General features: G+C 38.7%; 1 protein-coding gene across 3 annotated transcripts in view; it reads right to left on the minus strand.

Annotated features, from left to right (window-relative positions):
- BMPR1B (bone morphogenetic protein receptor type 1B) overlaps positions 1–19,264 on the minus strand; it is a 555,987-nt gene that overhangs the window by 36,800 nt on the left and 499,923 nt on the right. For all 3 annotated transcript variants that reach the window (XM_075860653.1, XM_075860655.1, XM_075860652.1), the window contains 3 exons: positions 17,181–17,340; positions 7,528–7,630; positions 6,059–6,161 (listed from right to left, as the gene is read on the minus strand). In XM_075860653.1, the coding sequence (XP_075716768.1) occupies positions 6,059–6,161; positions 7,528–7,630; positions 17,181–17,340 (366 nt within the window). The remainder of the gene's footprint in view (positions 1–6,058; positions 6,162–7,527; positions 7,631–17,180; positions 17,341–19,264) is intronic.

Raw genomic sequence — 19,264 nt, forward strand, 5'->3', positions numbered from 1 at the left:
TAATGAGACAAGAGTATCCTTGGGGACCTCTTAGTTTACGCTTTTTAAAGACTTGCTTTCGTGTTGCATTTTTTTTCCAGTTTGCTTGTCTTTAACTCTTTATCTGTAAACTTAAATGTATCTTAATGGCTAGCAACATTTCCATTCCTTTTGACTTTTAATTTCCACCATGTAGCCTTGTGAGGCTTATCTAAGGGCCTTTGAAAAGAGACACCGATAAGATGTCTATCAGGACAACGCAGGGTCTCATCAGTCATTTCTCGCTTCAGCTGCAGCTCTCTACCTGTGCTGTGGCTCTAAGAGTGTGATGGATGAAACAGAGAAGCCACTAGGGAGCCTGCCTTTCTTTTAGAGAAAAGGAGCGAAACAGAGGACTGCAAGCTTCATTTCATGGTTTATTACCAGTTTAGCCTCTTTTAATGGCACCCACTTCTCTGTGAAATGTGTGGTTTGTAACAGTTTAGGATGTCAGTTTGAATCAGGTTGATAGAGATTGCAGACAACCTAAACAAAATAGCTTCTTCACCAGACAAGGGCAATTTACAATTTCTCTAATTAATAATGTATAGGACTCACAATTACTAGTCGCCGGTAGACATTTATCTACTTAAAAAAAATAATGAATGTCTATAATTACTATAAAATGCGATCAATATCGGGTTGTACTTTTTTTTTCAACTGTGAAAAATCTCTATTCCTTCAAATAACTGGGATGTGCAGGACAATGTAGATGACTTTGCTTTAATGTAAAGTACTATATGATGTATATTTAAAAAACATCTTAAAGCGTAGCTCCCGTTTAGAGATAGTTTGTTTTATTAGAAAATGACCTGTGCTGCTTGTATTTATAAAGCACTGAGGTGGGGAATTTAATTTGACAATTCTATTATAATTGTTCATAATGCAGTTTCCTAATATAAGAGTTGACGTGACTCCAGATTAGAAGTTTACTTAAATATTGTTGAGTAGGATTCAGTAGTGCTGGACAATTGTAGAAACAATAGTGTAATATGGACTTGAGCAGCAGAAGTCTGCATAATAGTTCATGCGTAAGTCAAGTTGTTTGAAATTTCATAGAAAAAGACAAGGCTGTGTGACTTTATAAGGATATTGGATTGTCGGCGGGACATGGAACCGCCTGCACATAAACCGAGTAATAAGGAGGGTAAGTATCAATATTGTATATTGGAACAGAACATTAAATTCTTTCTATCCAATCCCATTACACAATTACATATCCACTTGTACTATTCTTTCACATTAACACTTGTCTAATCTCTTCCATTTTCTTTCCACCTACAGATAGTAATATACTTAATCAATTAAACATAATATTTTCCTGTGGAAGATTTGGAAGGCTTATAATAAATGTCAGAATGTGATATTTAGACCAATATGTCAATATAGTCTTCTATGTATAAAATATATCTGCTCGACAGACATGCCTCAGACTATTTTGGTGCCCATTTAGTCAAACTAAGAGCCAGACATCATGGCACCACTGCTGCCAGTTATGAGGACTTTTATCACTTTTATCTCCCAGCCACTCCCATATATATTACTAGAATTAATTTTTGTAAAGATTTCCAGTAATGTTTGTTATGGCAATTATATATTATAGAGCCTTAGTGTAAGAATTGAATTTATTTTAAAGCACTTTACTATCGATAAATGACTATCAGATTCATCTATATTCTAAATAGAGTTATCTTGTGAGATTTGAAACATTATCATTATCTATCAATGCTGCATTATAGCTTATGGCATTGCTGAGAAGTGGTTAGAGCTTATAAGATCAACGTCTATATACAGCTATTATGTACTTCACCTATTACACTTTCATGTTTCAATGTTTTTCTTGAATTTCTTTTACAATTTTTAATAGATGTTTTATCTTTCAGTAACTTCACATCTTTATTGTACTTTATAACTACACAGTGAGGCATTTCTGGCACTACTGTTACAATTCGTCTCACTAGTCCCCTCTGTTTGCTTTTCCTCAGATCTTCTAAGATCTCCACAACCCTTAATTCTAGCATAACCTTGCAGCAAAGGTTAATTATATCTGACCTACAAATAAGTCATGAATCTAACCCCAGCTTCCTCAGCACTCTGCCCTAAGTCAGAGGCTATTGACCAGGGAAAACCTTCTCAGATGTTCAAAAAAGTCCCAGTCCCACACTGTGGGAAAAGCCTCACTCCAATGCTATTTTCTGTCATGTGTATTTTATTAATGCTCCCTTATGTTGTTTTTGTAGAAGCTGGGAGCCATAAGGATGATAATATTTACTTCAGAGGTATAAGATATTTGCTTGTAGCACACAATAAACTCGAGTCCACCAGAGCGAGAGCCGGTGTTTGCTAGAGGGAGGTCACAAGAGAGGGACCCCACTATAAGGTCTAATACAGGGGTCTCAAACTCAGCCGGGTAAGTGGGCCGCACATAGAAAAAATTTGAAGTTGACGGGCCGCATTACTTTCAAATTTGATACAATACAAAAGTATTTTTACACAATTCGTTATTCGAACTGCTATAACAATACTACATTACTATAACAATACTACATTACTATAATAATACTACATTACTATAATATTACTACATTACTATAATAATACTACATTACTAAAACAATACTACATTACTATAATAATACTACATTACTATAATATTACTACATTACTATAATAATACTACATTACTATAATAATACTACATTACTAAAATAATCCTTCCTACATTACTATAATGCTACATTACTATAATATTACTACATTACTATAATAATACTACATTACTATAACAATACTACATTACTATAATAATACCGCTAGCTTTAAACTTAACGGAAGTTTACTCCACGTGATTATTTTAACAATCCAGTTTTCCAGTTTAAGTGTCGCTAAATGCAGTCTGGCTGCTCAGATGGCAGCGTTTGGCACAAGAATATAAAGATTGGGCAACCGCTTTTTAGATAGTGCCACCGTGTCCTTTGTAGATAATGCCACAGTGCCCTCTGTAGATACTGCCACAAACCCAACCGTAGATAATGCTACAGTGCCCTCTGTAGATAATGCCACCCCCCCCCAGATAGTGCCACCGTGTCCTTTGTAGATAATGCCACAGTGTCCTCTGTAGATACTGCCACATTGCCCTCTGTAGATACTGCCACACACCCAACCATAGATAATGCCACAGTGCCCTATGTAGATAATGCCACATCCCCCCCAGATAATGCCACAGTGGCCCTCTGTAGATAATACCACAGTGTCCTCTGTAGATACTGCCACAGTGCGCTCTGTAGATAATGCCACACACCCTCCCTAGATAATACCACAGTGCCCTCTGTAGATAATGCCACACACACTCCCTAGATAATGCCACAGTGCCCCCTGTAGATAATGCCACACTGCCCTCTGTAAATAATGACACACACACACACACATTCACACACTCACCTCCCTGTAGATTGCTCCATTGGTGCTCCCTCTAGGAGTGGAATCCCCAGCCAGAGCATTGCCGACGCTTAGGCTGGGGATTCCTCTGCTGGAGGAGCCCCTGACGTCACTCTCCATAGACAGTGATGTCAGTGGATCCTCCTGGACCGGAATGTGATGTCAGGGGCAACCCCAGAGCCGGAGTCCCGGAGCAGAGCACTAGTAATGGCTCTGCTCCGGAACTCTGGGGAAGCCCCTGAAATCACTGTCCATATATGCACAGTGATATCAGGGGCAACCCCAGAACCGGAGTCTCGGGCACATCGCTAGTAGCTCTCTTTCTGGGGCTCCAGCTCTGCTCCTGACATCACTGTCCATATATGGACAGTGATGTCAGGGGCAAGCCCAGAGACGGAGTTCTGTGCAGAGCGCTACTAGCGCTCTGCCTGGGACTCCAGCTCTGTTCCTGACATCACTGTCCATTTATGGATAGTGATGTCAGGGGCAAGCCCAGAGCCGCAATCCTGAGCAGACCGCTTCTAGCGCTCTGCCTGGGACTCCAGCTCTGCTCCTGACATCACTGTCCATATATGGACAGTGATGTCAGGAGCAACCCCAGAGCCGGAGTCTCTGGCAGAGAGCTACTAGTGCTCTGCCTGGGACTCCAGCTCTGCTCCTGACCGCAGCACTAGTAATTGCTCTGCTCCGGAACTCTGGGGAAGCCCCTGACATCACTGTCCATGTATGGACAGTGATGTCAGGGGCATTCCCAGAGCCGGAGTCCCGGGCAGAGCTCTACTAGCGCTCTGCCTGGGACTCCAGCTCTGCTCCTGACATCACTGTCCATATATGGACAGTGATGTCAGGGGCTTCCTCAGAGCAGGAGTCCCGGAGCAGAGCGCTAGTATAAGCTCTGCTCTAGGACGTAATGAAGGAGCGCTGGCACACTCCTCTTTCGGCCTTCTCTCTCCTCTCCCGAGGGAGTTATGGTGCCCCGCGGGCCGCAGACGACATCCTCAGGGTTTGCATGCGGCACGCGGGTTGCGTGTTTGAGACCCCTGGTCTAATAGAACATGTCAATGAGGGTTGTTTTTGTGAGACAACCCCTTTAAAAAGTGGATTCTTACTGTAAAGGATCTGCCAGACACAGCTTCTGTGTCGACGCCCATGGGTAATCAGTCTGCACCTGCTCCTAAGTCTGATAGAGTGACACGATCTTCTACCAGTCAGGCTGGGAGGCTGAGGAGTGGGAGAGCTTATCACAGCCTGGCCAGACGGAGCTAGCTCCCGCCCGCTGTCTATTTATACCTGCATTTCCTGCTCCTCTTTTGCCTGTGATTCTTTTCTGTTTCCTGGCTCTGCTGCTCCTGCTATGATTATTGACCTTGCTTCATTTTTGACTCTGGCTTTACTGACTACGCTCCTGCTCTGCGATTTGTACCTCGTACACTCCTGGTTTGACTCGGCTCGTTCACTACTCTTGTTGCTCACTGTGTTGCCGTGGGCAACTGCCCCATTTCCCTTAGCTTCTGTGTACCCCTGTTTGTCTGTCGTGCACTTATTGAGCGTAGGGACCGTCGCCCAGTTGTACGCCGTCGCCTAGGATGGGCCATTGCAAGTAGGCAGGGACTGAGTGGCGGGTAGATTAGGGCTCACCTGTCTGTCTCCCTACCCCGTCATTACACTTACTTTCTATGTAGACACAGCTAGTATAAATTATCCTCATTGTTATTTTTATTTATTTTAATAGACATGAGGGTGATTTTCTTCTGTCACCTATTTTAATTTTTGTATTTCCATAATCATTTGAGACTGTAAAAACATTTCTGCCTCCAAAAAAAATGGTTACCCTACATTTTCGTCTATAGTCAATATTAATACAGTAGGTGAATGTTGTTTTATTATGACTAAATGAATATTCATAAGTACATACTCTTCTGGAATTTCCTCTGAGTGTGGCATATTGTAGAAATGTGCAAACTAGTACAACCTCATGGTAAGGTTCAGTATATAGTAATTTTATTATTCAACAAAGCTGTCTGCGATCAGAACTGTGTTATGTGTTCACTTAGGTTGTTCTTGTGTAATATTACATTTTCTTTTCATGACCTATACAATAATAAAAAGACATCTGAAACCGCCCAAATAAAATTAAAGAATGGGACAAGGTGGAACAAAAACAAAGGTTACTACAACAGGAAAGACAGCTACATTTACAATGGACTGTGAAGATAGAGAAGTTGTAGACAGCATGTTGAAGACCGGAAACATGAATATGAAACATGGTAGAACATGAATGAGAGACCTATAAAAGATCTCCAAATGTAATGAGATATACTGGATATAAAAAAAAGTGTTTAGAGTCCTATGTATGGTGAGGAAAAAAGGGAACCTTGACCACATCTAGTTTTTCACTTGAAACACAATTGATCAGACTGCAGCTTATTTTACAAGACGGATCGATACAATCACAGAAATAATAATCAAGCCTGAAGACCCAAAAAAAGAAAACAGGACATTTTGGGCAAACAATATTCATATTTTCAACAGGTGTATAAATGAACGTAAAGGTTAATTCTAATAACTTTGAGCTATGTGGTAAAAAGTCCATTTGTGTTACCTTTATTTTTAATTGGGGGCAAAGTGGGGTGAAGATCTCTGTTACAAAAGTCTTCATCTGTACAGCATTCAATGGACCTCCTTTGATGTGGAATAGGTGTATCCTGAAATGAAACCAGAACTATATTAATGCTACTGATAAGATGTAGACAATTTATAAATGTTTAACATACATGTACATATATGCTAAAAAAAATCTTTAGATTTCATAACTGAACACCTAAAGAGTGCATTTTGGTAGACTTGTTTTTCAATTGCCCCCTGACCTTTGAGGAGAACTGGCACCTTACTAAGAGGACAGAATAAAAACTAGACTGAGGTGTCAATCATTATATGCGTTCTAACAAAAGATGTAACTTTTTCGCTGCAAATGTGTTAACCTCAAGCATATCTTTGGATAATGTCACCCCTAATGTGGATTTTAAGAGACTTGGGGCCCTTATATAAATCATGAAGCAAAATGAAGCAGCAGTTTATATAATCCCCGGGTTTATGTTAATAATAGAGATACATGATTATCCCATATGTATGTATATTAATAAAGTATGTATAGGCATAGAATTTAGAGAAAAAAAATTTGTAACTGTTGTCACTCTATTGATATAAGTTGTCAAGCCCTTATAAAAAAAAAAAGCATTATATTTTTTTTTTTTGGGGGTGGGGGTGCTGTAACAAAAAATAATAATTATTCCATGGTTCATCAAAAAACACAGAATTTTCTGATATATACTCAATGAGTATTGGGCCTCCTGATATTACCAAAGTCATTATAATTTTACTAGAATAAAATATACCAATTGTTTAAGAACCAGTTTTTTCATTGCTTACATGCATTCCTCCAAAGACCACACATGGACAATCATGCCTTAATGAAAGCCATCTGGGAAATAGAAGGATGATACAACAAGGGTGTGGGAAACAACACAAAAGGAACTCTTTTAGCATAATCTATCACCCCGTGAATTAATAATTGTGCTGAAATACAATAAGGTCAAAAGTGCATGTGATTTTTATTATCAATTATGAATTGGACGCCTTATATGAATACATTCCAAAGGATGTTAAGAACACAGATGTCCTTATTATGTCTTGCTATGATTAACGTCTTTTATACTAATGGCCTGAAATGTGTAGCTTGACCCATTACAAGAGGAGTTTTAATCAAAGTTCCCAGATCTCCACATTGTGTCAAATCTTTCCATCACTGGCGTGCAGCTGCGCAACAGAACGTCTCTTTGTCATCTGATCAGTTATGCTACAGAGATCATATGGAAATAACCTTTCTTTTCAAGGGACAAAAGAAACAATATCTACTCAAGGATAGTAAGACAATATAAACAGTCCGTTTGGTTGCAAGGTATCTGTTTACTGAAGAATTACAGGTGGAAAGGCAGTGCCTTATAGAAGATATCTTAAAAGGAACATTGTCAGTAGAACAGTGGTGACCATTGTATACAATCATCAACTTACTCTGCATTGAAAGTCTGAACCTTCTAATCCTAAACAGCCAGAGGTGATCACAGGAAGTCCAGATTCATCTTCTTCTATAATGGTGAAGCAGTAACCATCCGTCCTGTAAAAAGCCAATTACATTTACTAACTTTACCATGAATTATAGGTGACACAAGTTAATTATGTTTCTGAGGAACATAGTAGCAAAACCAGATGCATAAAATAACTATAAATATTTGCGGTTTTCTAAGTCTTATTCCTTTGTCTTTCCTCTATCCTACTGTAGTACCGGCAGGGGTTGTATTAAGTGTGTATTTTATGCCTAGCCTCTCCTTTTTGCAATTGGTGGTCACAGCCCTGCAGTTTTGGGCTGTTTTTTTTCAGAAACCCTGTAGCCCGCTTATTGTTTCAGTTGGCCACCATTCTGTATCCTTTGTAGCAGTGAGACCTGTGGGTCCTCCAAACACAGGGGCCACATTGCAGTTGTGATCACTTCCATCTATAAAGATACAATACGGGACCTTTTATGTGTTGGGTTCTTCATAAACCCAGCTGAATGTACAGCGAGCTAAGTCACCCAAACTAAGCATTACATTATATATGGTACCATACGTATAGTGTTATACTATCAACAATCTGTATAGATGATTCACACTACCATTGCCATAAAACTCAACGACTGCACCAGTTTAACAGGCTGCCATTATATCTCTAATTGTAAAATCTGTCATAATGTAAATGTCAAGTAGTTAAACTAATATGTATATTTTAAACACAGACCGTAGTGTCAGTCAGACAGAATTTCCTGCCCCAATTCTCTGTGAGCCCAGCTGTTTGTTCTCTCACCTGCTAGTATACAACAAACAGATGGACTCTGCCAGGGATCTATAAGTAAATGTGTCCAACAGGGTGAGGATAAATTTCAGCTGTCAAGACAGAACCAGTAGTTGCCTCTTTCGGCATGGACATGGACTTGGAACTGATCTGAGTTTCCATATGTGACTTCTCTGATTTGCTTTCAATACCTCTTGGAAAACAAAGGTCGTAAAATCAGCCACTTTACAGGTCATTACCGGAGCTTACAGCTTTAACGCATGCTTAGCATGTGTTTAAGTAGAGTCAATGCAGGTTGTGCCATCACGCTTCATAGTCTGCGTGGCTGAAGTCTGGCAACATTCGGCTGCTGACCGTGTATTCTAGGAGGTTAATTATGGTAATATCGAGTGTGATACTATGAGATGCAGTGGTGTGCTCACTTGTGTCATTTACTAGGGACATAGATATCTTGTTCTAAGGAGAGGAAGCTATGTCCACCTGTCTATAACTTAATGACAGAGATGCATGAAGTGTCATTTCCCACAGTCTGACAAAACGTCATATAACAGGGCAAGCCACCCACATTTCCTTTTAAGCAGAATGGTCGGTCTAGCCCTCTACTAAACATGAACTCCAAATAATGGTGCCAAGTAATTTCTCACGAAATGTCATTTTAAAATCATATGGCACTATAAGAGTTAATTTGCAATTATAATATATAACATCTACCAGTATAAAAATATTAACGTTTAATGGCATCTCAGAATGATTTTCTCCAGTAGTCATCCAAGCACTGTCTGAATTACGTCATAGTCAAATTCATTTGGCAAGACATACATTTCCCATTGAGGTGGCAGAGACAGATTACACCTGTGGTGAAGAAAAGTCTCTGAAACAGGCTCGTAAAACATTTCAGGCCTAAAATTAAGTCTTTCATCACCTTGAAATTATGAACATTACAAGAGATGTAAATAAACTTCACCTGGCACACTGAAATACAGATAGATAAGAAAGTCTAGTGTTGTGCCACTGCCACATTTTGTATATATATATATATATATATATATATATATATATATACATATATATCTATATATATATATATATATATATATATATATATATATATATATATATATATATCGATAGATAGATAGATAGATAGATAGATAGATAGATAGATAGATAGATAGATAGATACACCAACAGAATAGGCAGCACTGGAACCATATTCCAAGTGAAAACAATGGGCCATGTTGGGGGCTGAAACATCGCACACTGATGGGTGAATAAAAACACTTTTTTTTAACTTGAAATATGGTAGGAGTGCTGCCTATTCTGTTGATGTATCTATACTGAGAGGGCTTGAGGTCAGGGCCCTGAGGCTTGCACCCACACATCTGCTGCTATAGTGCTGCCCTCTTTGGAATTTCTTGTGTTTATATATACACTACCGTTCAAAAGTTTGGGGTCACCCAGACAATTTTGTGTTTTCCATGAAAACACACACTTATATTTATCAAATGAGTTGCAAAATGACTAGAAAATATAGTCAAGATATTGACAAGGTTAGAAATAATGATTTTTATTTGAAATAATAATTTTCTCCTTCAAACTTTGATTTTGTCAAAGAATGCTCCATTTGCAGCAATTACAGCATTGCAGACCTATGGCATTCTAGCTGTTAATTTGCTGAGGTAATCGGGAGAAATTTCACCCCATGCTTCCAGAAGGCCCTCCCACAAGTTGGATTGGCTAGATGGGCACTTCTTGCGTACCATACGGTCAAGCTGCTCCCACAACAGCTCTATGGGGTTGAGATCTGGTGACTGCACTGGCCACTCCATTACAGATAGAATACCAGCTGCCTGCTTCTTCCCTAAATAGTTCTTGCATAATTTGAAGGTGTGCATTGGGTCATTGTCCTGTTGTAGGATGAAATTGGCTCCAATCAAGCGCTGTCCACAGGGTATGGCATGGCGTTGCAAAATGGAGTGATAGCCTTCCTTATTTAAAATCCCTTTTACCTTGTACAAATCTCCCACTTTACCAGCACTAAAGCAACCCCAGACCATCACATTACCTCCACCATGCTTGACAGATGGCGTCAGGCACTCTTCCAGCATCTTTTCAGTTGTTCTGCGTCTCACAAATGTTCTTCTGTGTGATCGAAACACCTCAAACTTCGATTCGTCTGTCCATAACACTTTTTCCCAATCTTCCTCTGTCCAATGTATGTGTGCTTTTGCCCATATTAATCTTTTCCTTTCATTACTCAGATATGGCTTTTTCTTTGCCACTCTGCCCTGAAGGCCAGCATCCCGGAGTCGCCTCTTTACTGTAGACGTTGACACTGGCGTTTTGCGGGTACTATTTAATGAAGCTGCCAGTTGAGGACCTGTGAGGCGTCTATTTCTCAAACTAGAGACTCTAATGTACTTGTCTTGTTGCTCAGTTGTGCAGCAGGGCCTCCGACTTCTCTTTCTACTCTGGTTAGAGCCTGTTTGTGCTGTCCTCTGAAGGGAGTAGTACACACCGTTGTAGGAAATCTTCAGTTTCTTGGCAATTTCTCGCATGGAATAGCCTTCATTTTTAAGAACAAGAATAGACTGTCGAGTTTTACATGAAACCACTCTTTTTCTAGCCATTTTGAGAGTTTAATCGAACCCACAAATGTAATGCTCCAGATTCTCAAATAGCTCAAAGGAAGGTCAGTTTTATAGCTCCTCTAAACAGCAAAACTGTTTACAGCGGTGCTAACATAATTGCACAAGGGTTTTCAAGTGTTTTCTAATCATCCATTAGCCTTCTAACACAGTTAGCAAACACAATGTACCATTAGAACACTGGAGTAATGGTTGCTGGAAATGGGCCTCTATACACCTATGTAGATATTGCATTAAAAACCAGACGTTTGCAGCTAGAATAGTCATTTAGCACATTAACAATGTATAGAGTGTATTTCTAAATAATTTAATGCTATCTTCATTGAAAAAAACTGTGCTTTTCTTTCAAAAATAAGGAAATTTCTAAGTGACCCTAAACTTTTGAACGGTAGTATATATATATATATATATATATATATATACACACACATGAGTTGTCCAGTTTCTAGGGCCTACCACCCAAGCTGTGTAAACAGATCCCATTCCCCAAAAAATAAGTCACACTGACCTGATAGACTATTTTATATTGCAGTAAAAAAAGAGTAGGGTTCCAGTATTAATTATTTTATTTTTTTATAAAACCAACCATAATATGGTTGATGTGCTGTCATTGTGGAAAACAGGTGACCACACAGAGTAATATCACTAGTGCTGTACGTCTACACTAATAGTTCCATTGGACATCATCATTATGAATTGTTTACAGGGTTTTACCGCAGGGACAGGGCACAGTCAAAAAATTTTAGTTGCTCATGTATATAGAATTTTATAAAGAGTTTTAATCCTGGAAAACCCCATTAAGCATTAGACCACAGAAAAGAATAGGTAAAATGAATAGCCATGATCTATCAATCAGGATTACAATAACATGTGCCACTGGGTCATTGCTTTAAAATTAAATTCCATATGTAATGCAGTTAGGGCACATGTATGTTGCATGTTTTCTGTCTTTATAGTTGGGTACAGAGGCATTTGGATGGTGACACAATTTTCATCATTTAGAACTAGTATAATGAATTTGAAACAAAGTAATCAAGAGTATAGACTTTCAAATTTAATTCAAGAAGATTATCAAAAATATTGCTTTAACCGTTTAAGATGCCCAAACACATCAGTTGACAGTCATTCGAACCTGCCAATTTAGTGAAGACCGGCTGACTATCTGATGTGTAAGGGGGTGTCCTGACTTTCAGATGTCAAGGGAAAGAAGGATTCAGCATGTTGGGTTTAAACATGCCCAATCCTTTGTTCTCGCAGGACATAAGCCGCTGCTAGACGTGTCTGGTAGCGGGTAAAACCCCGTTCCCCATTTAATACTCATCCATTCTCAACCAACGTGCATGTATATGGGGAAGTTGTGAGGAATAGCTTTTGGCCGAAGGAGCGTAAGTATAGGGGCAGCTGTAGGAATTACACACATTTTTTATATAGTCCCTCCATTTTCACAGGCCCAACAGTAATTGGACAATTGACTGATAAGCAGTTTTTATGGCCGGGTGAAGCCTGATCTCATGATTTCATGACAAATGAAGAAAATAAAAGGTCTGGAGTTCACACCACAAGTGCTCACCTTGCATTTGGTAGATGTTCATGGGAACTCTCAATAGGTGTCAATGCAAGTGAAGGAGGTCATCATTTTGTACATTCTGGAATGCATTGGGGAGCTCAGCAACCCCAAAAGGCCTTGGGGTTGACCAAGGAGAGACCAAGTATGACAACTAACGTGGATGATCAAAGAATTCTTTCCTTGGTAAAGAAAAACCCCTTTACAACATCAAGCCAAGTCAAAAACACTCTCGAGGAGGTAGGCGTATTATTGTCAAAGTCTATAATAAAAAGACACCTTCATGAATGTGAATATAGAGTGTTTATCTCAAGGTGGAAACTGTGTGCTGAGTGCAGTGTTATGACATGGGCACGTATGTCCCTTCACAATAGCACTGGGTCACTGGTGTTTATTTATAGAAGTAAAAGGAATATTACATGCTGCAAAACTAATAGTAGGGCACCTTACAATACAGATTAATAATGACTTAAAACATTCGACAAAAGCAAGACTACAGCTTCTTAAGGCAAAGAAAAGGAATATTTTTCAATGGCCAATTCAGTCATCTGATCTCACCCTGATTGAATATGCGATTCACTCACCAGAGACTGAGATGTCCATGGGTTCCAGACTTTAGGCAAGCTACCCCTATATTATGATAATTGCAGACTAAAACGACTTCCCCATATACATGGACGCTTGGCCGAGGACTGAATGCCACCGAGTGACAGTCCTCTGTGTAAAAGCATAGAAGGACATACTCTACTTACTGGCACAGATGCATGGCTTGCAAATTCACTTTGCCGTTTCTAAAAAAGATACATTACTTTTCCTCTCTGCCTACGATTTTATATCCAACAATAATCCTATTGGAAACAATCTTTCAAGTTTTCTCCATTAATAATGATGTTAACACCCTGTAAAACACTGTGAGAACTTTCTATTTGGTATTAGGGTAGGTTTCCACATGGCACAGATCGCTAGAGACAGACTAAAGCCAGACTTGGCTGATATCCCAGAGTATTGAAAATGCGTAACTTTTTTAAGGCAAATGAAGCTTCAACACTAACACGGCACTGCCCGTTCCATGATGAGACTTAACATTGACTGCAATCAATGTGAATTACAATTTCATTAAAAGATGATTGATAATAATTGGACTGTTTATTAATTGATGAAGGCACTGGTTATATGCAGTAGCACAAATGGATCATCACCTCAAGCTAAAGACATTACAATAATAGATTGCACTGGCTCTAGGCATATTACTGCTCGATTATAAGAAATTCACGATAAACCTGTATTAAATGAGGGGGCATCTATTCATTATTAACTACCACTAATATATCTAATAACCACATACACTATGTATTTATCTAACCTTTACTTATCCCTTATCCATACAGCGGCTTCATAAGCCCAAATGTCTGCATCAAATCTGCTAAGCGTGATCTACGGGGTGACCTATGAGTATTTAACTCATCTGGCTCCTAATTGCCATCAAATATATATTATCATGCTTCGTCCTGTTAAAAGAATTTGGAAAATGCTGCATCATCTCTGTCCTAGTCACCAATGTTCACCCTAGTTGTGCGTATACTGCCCCCTCATTTTGATTACTCTTAATTATTTGCATTGCAGCACAGAGAAGTCCAAAAAAAAGGCACTGAGTTAATGTGGTAATATAGGAATAGTTGGCAATAAGAAAATTACTTATCAAGTAGAGACTTTAGTTATGCTACACATTTTCATCTTCTCACGATCTATAGATTCTCCGGACAATAAACAGTTCAAAAACGTTCTACTCAATCCTGCAGTTTTCTCTAATCTTACAAATTATAATTATGCTAAATAGAAACGACCAAAAATACCAATGTTCAAAACCCCCTCAAGAGATGCTTCAGATTAAAGTTCTACCTTCCACTTCTTTTGCTTATATCCCCAGATGAAGTTGATTACTTATTGTATTCCAATGTTTATTTAATTTATTTTATTTATTTATTTCTGATCAGAACTGGGACAGTTTATTGGTCAGTAACAATGGCATCATTGGCACCAATGGAATCAAGAGCGATTTTTGAGGCCAACAGATATAGTGGGGCTGCATAGTGGTGACTATTGCCATGCAGTGTTGGGGTCCTTGGTTCAAATCCGTATGTATGTTCTCTCTGTGTGTGCATCCATTTCCTCCCACACTGCAAAAATATACTACTAGCTTTATTGACTTTCTATGAATTTGGTCCTAATGTGTGAGATAGGGAAATTAGAATAGGACAGGGACTGATGATAATCTCTGTACAGCACTGCAAAATATGTTGACGCTATTTAAACCATTAAGTGCTATTCCTTTTTTATAGATATTCATCTAATGCACATACTTATAGAATATTTTTTAAAACATCTGGTCCTTAAAGTCTCAGTTCCAATCACGCTTTACTATTCTTGAACTAAAGCTCAGAACCATATATTTACTAGTACCGTTGTCTTCTGGCCCCCAGCCGGTGCCGTGTCTGTCCTCCACTACATGCTGCTGGCAGTCTTCCTTGGCGGACACTAGAGCGCTCGCGCACATACACTCCCCTTCTTTAAAGTGCCAGTGCGTGCCACATTCACCCAGCCTTCCCGGGTACTTAACCCTTTCCTGTCAGCCATTTTTTTAATTTTCGTTTTTATTTTTTCCTCCCCACATTCCAAAAGCCATAACTTTTTTTTTTTCCGTCGATAAAGCCAAATGAGGGCTTGTTTTTTGCGGGACGAGTTTTCACGATAGCATTTATTTTACCATATAATGTATAGTAAAACTGGAAAAAACTGGAAAAAAATTATTTGTGGGGTGGAATAGGAAATAAACAGCGATTCCTCAACCTTTTGTGGGGTTTCGTTTTACGGCTTTCACGTATGGTAAAATTAGCATGTTAACGCTATTCTACCGGTCAATATGATTACGACAATACCAAATTTATATATATTTTTTATATTTTACTACTTTTACAAGGAATAAAATTTGTGTTTTGTCACCACAATCTGAGAGCCATAACTTTTTATTTTTCCGTTGATTGAGCGGTATGAGGACTTATTTTTTGCGGGGCACGCTTTATTTTCTATTGGTACCATGCTGGGCTACAAGAGACTTTCTGATCACTTTTAATTTAATTTGTTCTGGGATATGAAGTGACCAAAAAACAGGGATTCTGGCGTATTAATTTTATTTATTTTTTTACGGCATTCACTGTGTGGGTTAAATAATGGTATATTGTAATAGTTCCTATTTTTATGGACTTTTAAACCAATTTTGTTTATTTTTTACATTACTTTTAGAGGAAAAATTGGAAAAAGAGTTTTTTTTGAACTTTTAATATTTCTTTTTTTTACACATTTCATTAGTCCCCCTAGAGGACTTTAATCAGCAATCATTAGATTGCTCGTACATTACACTGAAATACTAATGTAGGCAGAGCTTAACAGGAGGCACAGCTTAACAGGAGATGAAGAAAGGCAGTCCTGGGGGTCTTCATTAGGCCCCTGGGCTGCCATGACAACCATCGGCATCTCTCGATCGCATCGCGGGGGTGCCAATGAGCTGTCAGAGCGGGGAGCCACCTTTTTATAATGTCTTAGATGTTGCGATCGTGATCGTTGTTCCTGGCCGTTAATCCCAGGTTTCATCTATAATACACAGCTGACACCTGCTGCGAATAGAGTGGGCTCAGCGGGTGAGGGACTTGCTTTTGAACTAAAGGACTTGCTTTTGAACTTGACTATCCCTGTCTTCCACCTGCCCTGAGCTTTTGCCTTTTTACCGTGATGATTTTCTACCGCCTGCCCTGACCACTGGCTTTGCTAATCATGAGTGAATGCCTGCTGCCTGCCCTGACCTACACTTATACCGAACCCTGCATCTTGTCTGCAGTTATTGTACCTCTCCTGTCCACGTTAGCCGTTGCCATCAAAGACTAATCTGAAGTAGGGACCTTGGGATACTAGCAGCCAAGTCCACATCTCTGTACGGAGGTTAAAGGGTAAATACATAGCTTTCCCTTAGACTCTGCTCCCCAGTTTAGCCTCATGCCAAATCCGTTGGCAACTCAGTGAGTCCACACCATCCTCTGTAGGCCCTGTGGCAGTCACTACTTTTACGGGCCCCATGACAGCTCACTATTCGAAATGCCCACTTTTTTTTACAGCTCACCTTCCCAAGAAGATCACTACAACAAATATATATTTCTACCCTGGATATAGATTTAATTTATACGCGTATTGGTTGTCAAGACACAGTTTCCAAAATTGTGTAATTTTGATTGGAATTATTTGAAAACTCAACAGTCGTGACTCTTATTGGTATAATGAAATAATACATATTACATTTAATATGCTATTGACATAATACTAGAAATTATTTGTGTTTTTCCTTCCTTAATGTAATATAGCTTCATGATTATTATTAAATGTATGGTTTTTGTACAGGTACCGATATATGTTATTCAAAAAAAAAAAAATCTGAGTATCTTCAGTTCTGAGTAAGCGTAGACAAACTCCAGCTGTTTTATAGAAAGGAACTTAAAAAGGAGGCCTGCTTTATATACGGAACACATGCAAATATGAAAAATAATGGCTGAGTTCCATGCAGTGTCATATGTACCAACCAGCATGTATTGTTGAATGAGTCCTCTGGGCAATGGTGATGACAGTAACATGACAGCATCTTCTGCGGTGGGGCAGGTGCTGTGCTCTCCGAGTCCTCCTTCCTGCTGTCCACATTGAACTTCGCTGAGCTCCTCAGAAGCATATTATCAAGTAGATTTGCTGAAAGGGAAATTGATAAATTATATGATCTGGGCACAAAGCCAGTCTCTGGACACATTTAAATATCCAAAAAAGAAAGCAAATAATTTCACAGTAGGTTAAACTTTGGATTTCCATGAAGAAAGCAGCAAGCTTCTAAATATTACTAGATGAACTTCCAGCACTATAAATCTTAAAATACGTGCAGCAACACTTTTACTTGTTCAACATTGGAGCAATTGAATAAATGATAATACTAACGGAACACCCACGACTAAATGGAAATGATGCTTAAACAAAAAGACACCAGCGAATACCTAATAACAACAAAGTGCTAGATGTATAATGGTGTCAAAACCTAATACTTAAACTTGATGAAGCTCCGAGAAGACACTAATCAGCTTATTAATGGATAGCGTGGAGGACACAGCTTTGAATTACAAAATATTCCTGACAGCAGGGGAATTTCAGCACAACTGGTGTGACTTCCACCTTCTGAATAAAAAAAAGTTCTTACTTTTTTTTTATTAAAACAAACTGATACACTGTGTTATACCTAGAGTGAGGCCCTACCTCAGGCCCTAAACTAGGCATTAGAGTGTATCAGTTTTTCTACTGAAGTGTTCCTTTAATTTAAATACATGTTAGAATACTAGAATACTTACAAAATACGTGGGGAATATTTGTCTCTGATGAGCCAATCCCTTTCAGATTAAAGCCACCATGAACATCACCTGATCGTCGTGGATCTTGCTCCTGGCACCCTTGGCAAACAGCCAAGGGTCAGATGACTGGCCAACCATGTTAAACATGGATTGCTCGAGTCTACCAGCTAGGGCAAGAGCCACTATTACAGAGCAGCTCTCTTTTCTGGCTCATAGATGGGGTCACTATATGCAAACGAAAGGCTTTAGTAAAAGTAGAACTCTTTTTTTCAGCCAACATTGGCCATTTCCCTACCTGGCACTAGAATTTCCACAATAGTTGTGTGACCCTGAGTCATCGATGAATATACGTCATCAGCGGTTCTCATGTGACATATCCCTTTTATATAAGGTTTATTTTGTAAATGCCTATATTTTTCTATTTGTCTAAAACATATAGTAAAATAACAACAAAGACAATATAATCACAATATCATTTGCTGCCGCCAAGTCATATAACTTTATTGACAGCTCTATCATCGTGTACAGAAACTCTAATTCTAACTGACTGGTGAAGAAGAGACAATTGAGAAATGTTACTGGTGTATATACAGTGGATATAAAAAGTTTGCACACCCCTGTTAAAATACCAGATTTTTGCATGTTACAAAATCAGTACAAGATTAATAATTTCAGAACTTCTTCCACCTTTAACCCCTTCCCACCGCAGCCCTTTTTCAGATTTTCATTTTCGATTTTTCCTCCCCACCTTCCAAAAACCATAACTTCTTTATTTTTCCGTCAATATAGTACTATGAGTGCTTGATTTTTGCACCATTTATTTTGCAATATAATGTACTAGGAAACGGGAAAAATATAATTTGTGGGGTAGAAAATGAAAAAAAAACAGCGATTCCTCCATGTTTTTTTGTGCGCCGTTTTTACGGAATTCACTGTGCAATTAAAACAACATGTTAACTTTATTCTGTGGGTCAATACGATTACGGCAATACCAAATATATATAGTTTTTTCTATATTTGACTACTTTTACAAGTAAAAACCTAAGTGTAAAATAGGAAATTTATTTTGTGTCGCCAAATTCTGAGAGCCATCACTTTTTTATTTTTCTGTCGATTAAGTAGTATGAGGGCTTATTTTTTGCGGGATAAGCTGTAGTTTTTAATAATACCACTTTGGTGTACATGCGATGGTTTGATCATTTTTTATTTAATTTTTTGTGGGAGATTACCAAAAAATAGAGATTCTGGGGTTTACAATTATTATTTTTACGGCGTTTACT

The sequence above is a fragment of the Rhinoderma darwinii genome, chromosome 1 (genome assembly GCF_050947455.1).
Source record: "Rhinoderma darwinii isolate aRhiDar2 chromosome 1, aRhiDar2.hap1, whole genome shotgun sequence".
In the NCBI taxonomy this organism is placed as follows: domain Eukaryota; kingdom Metazoa; phylum Chordata; class Amphibia; order Anura; family Rhinodermatidae; genus Rhinoderma; species Rhinoderma darwinii.